Source organism: Rana temporaria, chromosome 12, assembly GCF_905171775.1.
Source record: "Rana temporaria chromosome 12, aRanTem1.1, whole genome shotgun sequence".
Lineage (NCBI taxonomy): Eukaryota > Metazoa > Chordata > Amphibia > Anura > Ranidae > Rana > Rana temporaria.
The window spans coordinates 97,173,121-97,186,949 of NC_053500.1; the positions used below are offsets into that span (position 1 = coordinate 97,173,121).

At 44.1% G+C, this 13,829-nt stretch overlaps 1 protein-coding gene across 1 annotated transcript in view; it reads right to left on the reverse strand.

Annotated features, from left to right (window-relative positions):
* LASP1 (LIM and SH3 protein 1) overlaps positions 1 to 13,829 on the reverse strand; it is a 271,510-nt gene that overhangs the window by 119,587 nt on the left and 138,094 nt on the right. The window contains exon 3 of the mRNA XM_040329778.1: positions 12,087 to 12,171. Coding sequence (XP_040185712.1) covers positions 12,087 to 12,171 — 85 coding nt within the window. The remainder of the gene's footprint in view (positions 1 to 12,086; positions 12,172 to 13,829) is intronic.

Here is a 13,829-nt window from a genome sequence, read left to right on the forward strand (position 1 = left end):
TATGCCAGCAATCCTGTGCTCTGAATATAAAAAGTAGTGATGAGCTGTTGATAACATTATATGCAAAAAGTATAAAAATGCACAAGCATAAAAGCAATGATAATAGGTGCAAAATATTGTGCAAGTGGCAAACTAAAAAACGAGCCAAACAATTTAGGGCCAGATTCTCAAAGGAGTTACGATGGCACAACGCCATTTGCGCCGTCGTAAGTCCTAATCTGGCCCAGGGTATCTATGCGACTGATTCTTAGAATCAGTTACGCATAGATACCCATTAGATCTGACAGGCGTAAGGCTTACGCTGTCAGATCTTAAATGCAATTTTTTTCCCGCTGCTAGGTGTCGCATCGTCGTTTTCCCCGTCGTCTATGCAAATTAGCTAGTTACGTGAGATGCGCGGACGCAGTGATTTTACGACATTTGCGTAAGCGTAAACTTGCCCCTGCTATAATGAGGGGCAAGTTTACGTAGGTCCGTCGTATGCCATGTTAAGTATGGCGTCGGGTCAGTGTCGGCTTTTTCCGTCGTTTTCGTAAGTCGTTCGCGAATACGACTTTACGTCAATGACGCTCACGTTTGCGTCATTGATGTTTTCCGCCGTGAGCTGGAGAATGCGCACTGGGCTATTTTTCCGCCCGGCGCATGCGCAGTTCGATCGGCGCGGGGGCGCGCTTAAATACAAGCCGCCCCCTTTGAAATACGCGGCCTTACGCCGGGCCAATTACACTACGCCGACGCAAATTACGGAGCAAGTGCTTGGAGAATATGGCACTTGCTCCAGTAATTTGCGGCGGCGTAGTGCAAATGGCTTACGCTACGCCGCCGCAGATTCTACAAGAATCTGACCCATAGTGTCCAAATAAACCTCAAATGCACACAATGCAAAATAATCATGGAAAAAATTCAAATAGTACAAGTGCAAATAACATCTCCTCTGAAACAATCACATCTGCTGTGAAATATGTAAAATAAGCATGAAATGAAATGCAAAGGTGCATTAAGTGAACGTGGTAAATTCCAAAGTGTGATGCAAAAAGAAAAAGTCCAAAATGTGCAATCGCACATAAAAAGTGATGTGTGCAACGTAATAGCTTCTTCAGTGCCTTCTACTAATGCCTCGTTTCCACTGAGCACCCGGTTTGGTACGGTACGCTATTTTGGGTGTTTCCATTATGAAAGCGTGCCATAAAACCGAACCGTACCGCACCATTCAGGGTCCTGCTTTAGATGTGGGGCCATAGAAAATGGAACGGTACGGATAGGGCGGAGCTACTGGCGTCACACGGTACAAACAAAGCGCCAAACAAATACCATGTCGCCTTTCAGTCCATATAAAGGAGAAGGATGCCAGCAAACAGCAGGGTCTGGTTATCTGAGGAACTATCTACTTTCTTAGCAATAATTGGTGATGGCGTTATTCAGAGTGAGCTTGATGGGTCAGTGAGAAATGAAAAGGTGTATAAAGATATTTCTCAGTGGATGGCAGCCGAGGGATTTGAACGGACGTCGGGTCAGTGTAGGGCAAAGCTTAAAAAGCTTAAAGTACAATATAAAAAACTTAAGGACGCCAACAGCCGTAGTGGAAACTGTCCAAGTACTTGGAGGTGGTACGATGCCATGGACGCCATTTACGGTCATAGGCCGGCAAACCAAGGCAGGGAGGTCTGGACCAATACGTTAAAACAATAGGTTGATTTCTGTAATACACAAGATACAATGTCTGGTACATAATCAGTCCAGTCAGTTAAAAAGTCTCACGTTCCGTATCCCTATACTTGGTAGAAGTACCAGAATACATATTGGAATGCAACTCAGTATGCATATGCAATGTGTGAGAAAAAAAAATGATCTTAATACAATTGACAACTTTGTGTAAAAAAAATAAAATTTAGAATAAAATTTTGAATTTAATTTTTTTTTTTTTTTTGCCACAAGACTTCAAAAGGCCAACTATGCCTCAAACGCATTAGGGTATCAACTCTCCAATAGTCAAAAAATGTAATGCAGAATTTATCCCCGTAGGATTTTGGGCATCTCTATGTGGTTAGGTGGGGAAAGGCTCATACTTGTGGTATCGCCATTGGTGTGCGCAGCCTATTGAATTAGGTTGTGCACCCTGGAGTACAAACACACATGCATGTATATCCGCAGAGCAGTGAACTGCATCAGTAGACAGATTGGTGTCAGCAGGGCAGTGGATGGTGTCAGTTTATTTTATTCTGAATTTTTTTTTTTTTTTTAACACTTTAAAAATAATTTACAATATTTTTAGGGGCCCTGTGGGGGGCTTTGGTGAAGTATTAAGGGTCTAAACAGACCCCTTATGTCTCACTTTTGAGACAGAGAAAAGTACTGAGGACAGATACCCCAGCCCTTTCTCTGCAGCCTCAGCTGCACTAGACTATGAATAAACGGAAAGTGCTCTGTGCTGAGCTGCTTCCTGTTCATTCACAAACTGAAGCATAGTAAACAGTTTACCATGTTTTTTTGTTTAATTTATAGTATACAAAATTCCTTAAAACCAAACATTTCTCACATCCATAAGGGTGTGTCAACCATTTCTATGACCTTACCCTCCCACCCCCCTGTCTAATATCCCAATCCTCCCACCCCTTACTCCTCCTTATTCCTCCTCACTATGTACTCCTAATTTCACTGTATTTCTTTGTTAATTTAAACCCTTTCCAATCTTCCCATCTCTTGGAAAATCCTTCTCTTGTGTCTTCATATCTATGTCTAAGATATTCCATATTTCGAGTCTCTATCGTATCAAACCACTCCCCTATCTTTGGGCTATCTACTTCTCTCCAGTTCTTCGGTATAAAGCTTTTTGCAGCATTCATCATGTGAATTGTCATCAAGTTTTTATATTCTTTTATCGGATTGTCCACCCCATGAAATAAACATGCCCATGGATCTTCTGGTATGTCAATTTTAGTGATCTCCTTTATGTACCTTAATATTTCCTTCCAATACATTCTAATTTTGGGGCATCTCCACCAAATATGGGCCATCGTTCCTGTTTGTTTACACCCCTGCCAGCATTCTGTTGTCTGTCCTACTTGGTACTTCCCCAGAATATCTGGGGTTCTATACCACCTGGTAATACATTTGTAATACATTTTTATTTATTGATGATCCATGTACAAGTTTCCAAATTTTACTTATTTCCTGATTCCTTCCTCATTCCCCCAGTTCCTCCTCCCAGTTTTTTTTCATAAAATGTCGAAACTTCCAACTCTTGTGTTTCCATGAGGATTTTGTATATCTTAGATATATTACCTCAAGTTTTTTCAGTAGTACATAAACGCTCCATTGAAGTTAAATCATCTCGTCCGCTCATCGGATGAGGGAGTGCAGCTATGAAATGCTTGAATTGGAAGAACCTACATTCGTTTATATCCATCAAATCCTTCTTCATTTTTAACTCCTGTATAGTGCATATTTCCCCCCCCCCCTTGCATTATATCCCGAAGTTGTGCATTTTCTTTTTTTATCCAATTCCCTGCAAAATACTTATAATTCACCACTGATGGCACTAAAAAGATATATTTCCATCTGTTATTCTTATACACCCTATCCCATGTTTTTAATACAATCTGTGACAATGTAAGTGTTTTTCTCCCAATGTCCTATACTGTGGTGGTGTCCATATGTCCCTTCCTAATTGCGTATTTGCCATTATGTGCTCCATATTACCCCATCTTTTATTATTTTTGGATTTCGTCCATTACCCCTTTAATCTCCATCTCGCCCAATCGGAGAAGACTCTGCATTCATTGGGAACATGCAAAGTGTTCTCTGAATAGCGCACACGCCGAGTGAGTGGCCTTGGCACTAGACCCGGAAGTTAGCAATCAATAGAAGCAGTCCGAGGGAGCTGCGGTGGCTCAACGCGATTGGCACTGCGCTGACAAGCCATTCACCTCTGCAGCTAGGGGTTCAGATCCCGGTCTCGGCTACATGTGAATTTGAGTTTGGTGGTCTCAGCCCGGCTCCCGGTGGGTGTGCTATGCGAGGTAAGCCTGCGCCTAGTACGCCCACCCCCCTCCCACAAAAACCACCACACTTACACGCACTCGAAATTGGGTTAACATGCACGCACTTTGACCACGCGGTCTCTAAAAAGAGAGGCAAAGGACTAACGGGGCTGGTTGAGCGGGCTAGATCCTCTCACTCCCTTATAGGGAGTCCCTCTGCCCCGTTGGACTTCAAAGCGGAGCAGGTAGGGCGGCCAATGTGGGAGGACCCCCTCACACACCCGCCATTGCCACCCGGGGCATGAAGAAAGGTGGCAGATTGCCTCTGGGGGAGGCCTGCCTACTCCCAACTCCTGCAGACCGGCTCCTCTCTCGAGTACACGCACAAAATACACTTAAAAAGAAAAAAAAATAGAAGCAGTCCGTACCACATCGATTTCCAGCTTCCACAAGGATCCAAAAATGTAATGAAACATGCATACAAGCTATATTTTAAAAATTCGGACTCGGCTAGTACGCGTTGTATCGCAAAACGAGCAGGATTCAAGCCTCTGGGGTGTGCAGTACTGCATTTGGCTAGGGGTGCAGGGCGTCGGTGACACTGAGCCGTTTGAAACACTCAGTTTGAGCGACTGAGTGTTTCCAAGTGCATCTTAACAGCGTGGAGCAGTCTACGAGTGTTTCCGAGTGTCTCCGGCGCCCCCCTAACTGTGGCCACATGCAGTACTGCATACAACAGAAGTCACTGTGGAACTTATTATCCGAGTTTCCATTGACTCCTATGGGCAAACTCGCTTCGATATACAAGTGTTTTGGATTACAGGCATTCTTCTCGAATGAATGGTTTCTAATCCAAGGTACCACTGTATAACTAAAAAAAAAAAAAAAAAAAAAAAAAAAAAAAGAAGGAGCCTGCCCCGATTTGAATGCCATGGTGTATAAAGCCTAAAAGGCGAAGTTAGGCTTTATATGCACCCTTGCTATAAAGCCTAGAAGTGCAATTGTACTAGAACCTTTTTATACTAAAAAAGAAGTGTGGCCAAATCCTTTTTTTTTTTTGCCATACGAAAGTCCACTGCCAGCTTTGTTACAGAGCAGCTCCAGGCTCCGGAAAGATTCCAAGAATGTCAAAACCTAACCAATGCCTGATCGGCAGCTGGCTCAACCTCACAGCGTGCTGCTCAGAGTCTACGCCAGCCACTCCCGTCACCTCCCTGACAGTCACCGCTCTCGGATCGACCAAGACCTGAACGATCAGCATTCATGTGTTAGCTCAGTTCTCAGGCAGGAGATTTGCCGTCATTTTGGAAAACAAAATTGCAACTTCAAAAAAAACTCACCATGCCTCTTACTAAATACATTAGACTTTCCATTCATGGTTCACTTACCTGAAACCGAAGCCTGTGATGTCACCGCTTTCCCCTGTTGCAGGAAGCATCCATTCTTCACCCCTCTTCCTTCCGATGCCACAAAATCCAGTTGTGTGACTGGCCGGATTCGCGTTGCGTCACTCCCGTACGTGGCAGCCACCAGTCACGGGATGGCCTTCCTTTAGAAACGGCATGATCGCCGTTACTAAAGTGCGCCGTACACATCGACGCTCATCTCTTTTGTAAATTGTGGAGGTTTAGGAGATATTTCCAGCACCTACAGGTAAGCCTTAATCTAGGCTTACCTGTAGGTAAAAGCGATTGTACAACCACTTTAGGGCCGTGGTCAGGTAAGCCTGGACACAGGGGTAGAGGCTTCTTTCCACCCAAAGGTCCTCATAGCCTCCAAACTCCAGAACCCGATTTAGGAATTACAAAACCCAGAGAAAACCAAAAGCCTAATTTCTTACACTCCAAAACACTACTTTGGAGCCTCTCACTCTAGTTATGCAAGAACCCAATGTGGTCTTGAATCCCACTACTACAGTGGCAGGGCAAAAGATCTGTCCAAGCGGCAGGCAAAAAAACATGGTCGATTAACAGACCGAGGTTAGTTCAGGAAGAAGGCCCTACAGGGAAATAACAGTGGACACATGAAAAATACCTTTACCATACCTTCACTAATAACGTAGTGAAGTATGGTAGATATGAAAGCAGTCTCCTATACTGAGGTCAGGCTGGGAGGGACACTGGGACAATAGTATTGGGTGTCAGGCTTAAATCGGTTACTGGACAATATTTTTTTTGGAGGGGGGATGTTTGTTGTCTGTTTCAGTAAAAAAGGAATGATATTGGGGAGGGGGGTAGATACTTTTGTATATCAAGATATTGATCTTCTGGTGGCTAAGTAAGGCTGTAATGTTTGGTCATTCTAATCCACACAGATTGTAGTCATGTATACAATCAGGTTTTTGGACTAGACCATGCCTTCCTTGGATGCCACTGTGGTGGTGTTGTGGATGGGGGAAAAGGACATGCATATCCCATTTATCCCTACATTTAAAAGCCACATTCAACTTTTTGGGAAAAAGAATACATGCACAAAATAAACAAAACAGAAAAAAAAAAAAATTGGATTTTTATTACAGCTTACCTGTAAAATCCTTTTCTTGGAGTACATCAAGGGACACATAGCCTTAAGTATTTAGTTAATGGGTAATGGGCAACCTTCAGGTGTTGACACTGGTAAACCCCAATTAAGAAAGTTTACTCCCTATATAACCCCCTCTTCCTTCCAAGAGCACATCAGTTTTTGTAGCAAAGCAATATGTCTAAATCCCAAGAGGAGAGGGAACTCTGTATCTCATGATGTACTCCAAGAAAGGGATTTTACAGGTAAGCTGTAATAAAAATCCTAATTTTCTTTATTGTACATCATGGGAAACAGAGCCTTAAGTATTTACTTAATGGGACGTCCCATAGCAATGCCACTTGAGGGGTGGGAGAAATCACCCGCAGGGTACATCCAGACTTGGGGATCTATACTGCTGCTTGCAGCACACTGTGCCTGAAGGCGATATCCTGATACCTCTTTACATCCACCTGATAACATTTTGTGAATGTATGCACTGAAGACCAATTTGCGGTCTTAGAGATCCGAAGCCATGGAGGCCTGATGACGCACTGCCCAAGAAGCACTAACCAACCTTGTAGAATGCGCCTTAACTTGAAACGGGGGAATCTTGCCCCTTCAATCATAAGTTTGAATTATCACTTGCCGAATTCACTTAGCGACCGTGGATTTCAACGCTGCCTGTCCCTTCTTCGGACCCTCCAGCAGAATAAATAAGACATCAGTCTTATGAATCTGAGCAGTTTTCTTTAAATAGATTTTCACTGCTCTCACCACATCAAGACAATGTAGTGACTTTTCTTCCCTGAAACATGGTTTTGGAAAAAAACGATAGCAGGACAATATCTTGGTTCAGGTGAAAACCTGAAATTACTTTTGGCAAAAAGCCTGGACCAGGGCGTAGCACCACTCTGTTCTCATGAAAAATTGAATACGGCTCTTTACAAGAAAGAGCAGCCAACTCTGAAACCCTCCTTGCTGAGGACAATCAAAAATATCGGTTCAAATTGTTGTTTTTGTAACACAGACAAAACTAAGTTTAAGTCCCAAGGATTCAAGGGAGGTTTGATGAGCAGATTAAGCCGCGTAAACCCTTGTATAAAAAACGGAAGAAAGAATGAGTAGCAAGTTCCATTTTTTGGAGAATCTATCCTCCAGAGGATAGAGAATTGCAAAACTCTTAGGAGGGGAAAAAATGCTTATCCGGATGATCCCATTCCGGAAAAATAAGCTGTTCTAGCAATGCATGTGCTGGAAACGCATGCAAAGCATAGGAAGGTTTCAAAGAACCTAAGGAAGAGGCAGGGGCGGACTGATCATCGGGCACTTGGGGAACGGACCGAGGGCACGTGGCCAGTAGAGGGCCCCAAGACAGCTTCCACTTCGATCTACCCATCAATCACAGCTAGCTAACGGGTAGATTGGGTCCAGAATCACTGCTCCCTGCTAAGAGACTGCAGTGTAAACATTCCCCTTTGTGATGCGCTCCTCCCCACCGACCCCTCCCCGTCCACCCCAGGTGCTTGTATTTGTCATTACCTCGAATGGATGAGAATAGAGGAGGGGCGCATCACGAGAGGTATGTTTACATCCACTTCCCGCGCTACTCTGCTTCTAGGAAGGAAAGTGCAGCAGCTTGTATGCTGCTCTGTGTCCCTGCCTGTATTGCGTCCAGCATTCTGATCTGTGCTCCAAAGCCATGAACACTGCCCCATGCCCAGTAGTCTGCCCATGCCCTGCTTTTTGCCCCATGCCCAGTAGTCTGCCCCATGCCTAGTAGTCTGCCCCATGCCCAGTAGTTTTCCCATACCCTGCTCTCTGCCCCTTACCCAGTAGTCTGCCCATGCCTTGCCCCATGCCCCGCTCTGTGCCCCAAGCCTAGTTGTCTGCCAAATGCCCTGCTCTGTGCCCCCATGATGTGCCCTGTGATGTGTCCCATGACCTACTGTGTGCCCCATGATGTGCTCTACTGTGTGCCCTTGTGGTGTGCCCCATGCCCTACTATGTGAGCCACTGTTTGCCCAGTTCCCTCCTGTGGGCCTTGTGATGTGTCCTGAGCCCTACTGTATATGCCCCATGATGTGCCCTGTTGTGTGCCCTGTTGTGTGCCCCTTGATGCATCATTCAGTGCCCCATAGTGTGCTCTTCTGTGTGCCCTATATGTGACCTCTTGCTCCATGTAATATCCCCTGCTGTGCCCCATTATGTATCCTCTTGCCCCCATTTAATATGTCCTGCTATGCCTCATAATGTGCCCCATAATATGAGATTTTATCCCTACTAATGTGCTCTGTTGTGCCCTCATGCCCCTATGTAATATACTCTGTTGTACCGCATAATGTGCCCTTCTGCCCCATGTAATGTTCCATGCTGTGCCCCTCTACCTCTCCCCATGTAATGTGCCCTATAATGTTCCCTGTTGCCCCTCCCCCATGTAATGTGTCCTACTTTGCCCCCCTAACCTGTAATGTTCCCTGGTGTGCCCCATAATGTGCCCTGCTGCTCTCCATGTAGTGTGCCCTCCACACACACACACACACACACACATTGTGCCCTCCTGACTTCTATACTTTGACATGGTTACCCCATGCTCTGCTGCCCCCTGTGCACTGTTTATCTCGGGTTCAACAAAGAATTCAGGCGTCCAAGCTGGGGGTGGGGACTTGTGTGGGTGTGGCTTGAGTTTGGGTGGGGACACAGGGGGCCCCATGATCTCCTGTTGCCCGGGGGCCCCATGAGTTGTCGGTCCACCCCTGGGAAGAGGCCAGGTTTTCATGAGACTCTGTTAGAGGCAGCATGAAGGTGGAACGAACCATTTCTGTAAGAGATTGTATCAGCAATTTTTCTCAGTTTGGCAAGCTGAAAAGGGTTCATCTACCGTTGTCTCCTCTAATGAGAAATCATCAGTTTCTCTTTCTTCCTGATAGATTGAGGGCAACACCTCATCATGAATCCACTATTCCCCTAGCAAAGCTGGAGTGAGGGAAGGGGACCTAGTACATTTCTCATCTATCTGAATAAAGGATGCAATTAAAGCCACTAATCTTTCTTCCAAACCCTGGAGGGAGGAGGAGAGGGCACCTTCAGTCACATATCTAGGTGCTGAGATGTGAGAGGCAGTTGCACCATCAATTTGTTTCAATGGCTCACCCTGTGTTGCCATAATGGGTAATTCAGGCGAGAATGACAGGTTGAAAATACAGCTTGAGATCTCAATGCCTGGGGGTGAAATCTTTGCTTTTTTGGCTTTTGTGGTGTCTTTTTTGGTAGGCATAGCCCTAAGTAAAAAAAACAGAGGCGCTTTACACATTGCACTAAAATCACTAAAAATAGTCATGACTTTAGAAAAAGCCGCTATAAAAAGAGTGTCCTTCCTGAATAAGGAATGCCAGTTTTGCAACCCATACGTGTCCCACAGCTCGTGTGTCCCTGTGTGCAGGCAGCTTGCTTATTTTCTCTTCAATAGCAGAGGAGAAACTGACACAGCTGTATCTTATCTGCTTTTAGCCTTGCGTTGGGCACCGTCCCCTCCCAAAAAATTCCATCCCTTTTGCATTTAAAATGTTTTTCGGGTCCCAGACCCAACACGAGGGGGTAGGGGGTGGCAGAGACATAAAAAAAAATACAGTCAGTAACAAGCTTTAGCAGTAAAATAGCGGGACCTCCGCATCCACCATGGTGGGGGGTAGTGTAGGGGAGTGCAGCGCTGCTGTCCACCTAACCCTCTGATTTGTTGCAGATCTTTTTACCTTGCAAAAGCTTTTCCTCCACACACTATGCACTAGAGACAGGCTGAGCTATAGTGAAGACGACAGTAAGGTAAGTGCATAGACTCCATTTAGTGGAGATTTTAAGGCATGACAAAAAATTTTCCATTTAATGGAAGAAAATACATAGGTATTAAAAATATCTAAGTTTCTTTCTTACCTTATCCTCGCCGCAGGATTGAACTGATTTAACAGCAATCCAGCCTTCACCTATCACAGCAGGCTGGTTTAGTAAACCTTCAAGGACAGGGTCCGTAAAAACAGTTCCAATTGCCTTGCACCATGTATACGCACCCCATCGGGAAGCAATAGGTAATATAACAAGATTTAAGCCCTGGATTCTACAAAAGAGAGGTGTTAAAGGCAAAAACCTTGTGCTTCGGATACAAGATCCCAGGTACCATCTACTTAGGCGTCGGTGGCACTTTGGATAGATCTGGCTTCTTATTGTGGAGGAATTTAAATCCAGCAAAGATCCCTCCTGGAGCTCTTCAGAGCACCTCTTCACTCGTGACCAACACCTTAGACACTGGCGAAAAAACTGATGCTCTCCTGGAAGGAGAAGGGGTTATATAGGGAGTAAACTTCCTTAATTAGGGTTTACCAGTGTCAACACCTGAAGGTGGCATATTACCCATTCAAGTAAATACTTAAAGGGTCACTAAAGGAAAAAAAAAATTCAGCTAAATAGCTTCCTTTACCTTACTGCAGTCCTGGTTTCATGTCCTCATTTTCGTTTTTGCTCTTGAATAGTTACTGAAGAGCTGGAAAATCAATGAACTACAAAAAGTGCTCACCAGTGCCCTCAAAGTTCATTGAGAACTAAAAGCCGTCTGCCGCAATGGCAGACAGTAGTTGTAGCTCATTCATTCACATAACTGAATGAAGCGGCTGTGCCAGCGCAGTTTTTAAATTGTGATAGCAGGGGAGGAGTACTCCTGCCCCGCGACGGGGCAGCATCGGAAGGAGCCGGGCGGGGGGCAGCTTTGGGGACCGCTGGAGCATTTTACACCCAATTATGGGTGTAACGGGTAACATGCTCCCAAAGGTGAACTTGTCCTTCAACACAGGCTGCCTGCATGCAATCACTCTTCCAGGGCCAGTCCACACTAATACATGCCCGTTTTTGCACATTCTGGTTTTGACAGCCTATTCATAGCAATTTGCTGCCAAACACATGGGAACATGCAAAAATGTGTGCAGACACTTGCTTCCAGTGCGAGAAACATTCTATTGTGAACAGGCCAGTGGTTGCTTTTTATCACTTACAAACTATTCAGCAGCTCAGTATATTCTCTGCACTCATTTAAGGTGGCCGTAGCACAAATTAAATTAAAAAGGAATCATCTATTCTACGGCCACCTTAAATGAGTTCAGAAAATGTACTTAGCTGCTGACCAGTTTGGAAGAGAAAAAGTAATCTGGGATGGAGAGGGTGTCAGTCAGTGATTGGACCTCTAGAGATGAATGTCCAGATCCGAGACCACACTTGTAAAGAAGAACTCCGCACAGGGATGGTGGGAACCCCTCATAATGGAAACAGCAGGTGTACCAACCCGGAAACTCGGCACAGAGACAGTGGGAACCCCTCATAATGGGCACAGTGAGGCTGCAATTGACATGAACAGTTTTACCTAGCAGTAATGAATGATACATAATTACATGATAAGTGGCTATTTACAGCCCTGCATTATTAAACATTTTCAGTTTGCAGCAAAAAAAATTGAGCGCCAGCTGCCACTGGAAGAGGCCCTCAATTTGTTAAAGGAGGAAACTACTTTCATGCAGAATAACCATATTAAATACTGTACACACAATATAACGCAGATCATGTTACCTGGCTTTGCAGCTCACTTTGCTGCTTCAAGCGAAGGTTTTCTGGAGTGTCAGCCACTGTGGTGAAAGACTGTTTAGGATAATGTCTGAAATACGACAAAAAATACATTTAAATAAAAAAACACTTAGAAAGTATTAAAGCATCAGTACAACAGCCAGGGAAGAGTCTACAGGCAGTCTACATAAAAAAAAATCTTGACTTGTTTATGCAGAAGGTCAATGATGAAAGGCTGACTACTCAGTTACAAATGATTTACCAGTAATCAGATGCCAATGTCCAGCTACTGACACATTTACGTTTATGCTTCAGCTTCTAAAAGCCCCTGGTTATGAACACAGTTTTACTTGATACAAGGAGAAAACAGTTGCCGCTTTACATAAAATTCTGTCTTTAAAGGCATTTTAAAAATCATTTTGGCATTTGGCACATTTATCCATACAGTGTAAACCCACTGGAGTATTTTGATGCCCTGTTGGCCAGAGACATGAATTGTGAAGGCAGGTGTAAGCAGCTTTTGCCGCTACTTGCATAAAGTGGTGCATGCACACAGATGGCCCAGAGGCGATTCAGTTTGCATGTGTTGCACTATATACCGTAAGTTTCTCACTCAATCACTCAGATATATGTCCCGAAAGCAGAAAGTGTGCATTCAGGACATTACGTCTGTGCGCACGCACCACTTAACGCAAGCAATTGTGCATAACTGCATACAGTGGTATTCACCCATTCACGTATGTATGCAGTAGCAGGTACCAAAATATGCAGGGTTTACACTGCATGGGGAAAATGCGCCCAATGCACATGAACCACAGCAAGTGAGCAGCCCTGCCCAGTGCAATACAGGCCAAAAAGCCTTTGTTCCCTACGAAGGCAGTTTACACCACTGCGCTTAAAACAAGAAAAAAAAAAAAAAATAGTACAGGAGGTTGCAATACAAACTACTGCACTGTAACATTGTGCGAAAAATCAGTTGAGACATTTCAAAAAAGGAGCCGCACATCGGCAGTTTCCTCCCAGCACACACCAGCGGATGTGTGATTAGCATGGCTTGCCGGTGTGAATAAGCCCTCAGAATTTTTAGACTAATGCTGAAATTGCCACTCAGCTTGCAGCAAAAAAAAAGGAAATGAAAAAGTCCTGCAAATCTGAGAGAAGTTATAAAATACCTGAGAGAATTAGACTTGCATGCATTCACTTAAACATGAAAAAAAAAATGTATATATATATCCCTTTCATGCCTATGCCTATGTATGACATTTGGTGTTTACAAGTTAAAATCCATATTTTTGGCTAGAAAATTACTTAGAACCCCCAAACATTATATATATATTTTTAGCAGAGAATCTAGAGAATAAAATGGCGATTGTTGCAATATTTTATGTCATACGGTATTTGTGCGGCGGTGTTTTAAACACAACTTTTTGGGAAAAATTTACTTTCATGAATTTTAAAAAAATGAAAAAGTAAAATTAGCCCAATTTTTTTGCATAATGTGAAAGATGATGTTATGCCGAGTAAATAGATACCAAGCATGACACGCTTTATAATTGCACGCACTCGTGGAATGGCGACAAACTACGGTAACTAAAAATCTCCATAGGCGACGCTTTAAACTTTTTTTACGGTTACCAGGTTAGAGTTACAGAGTAGGCCTAGTGCTATAATTATTGCTCTCGCTCTTACGATCGCGGCGATACCTCACATGTGTTATTTGAACACCGTTTTCATATGCGGGCGCGACTT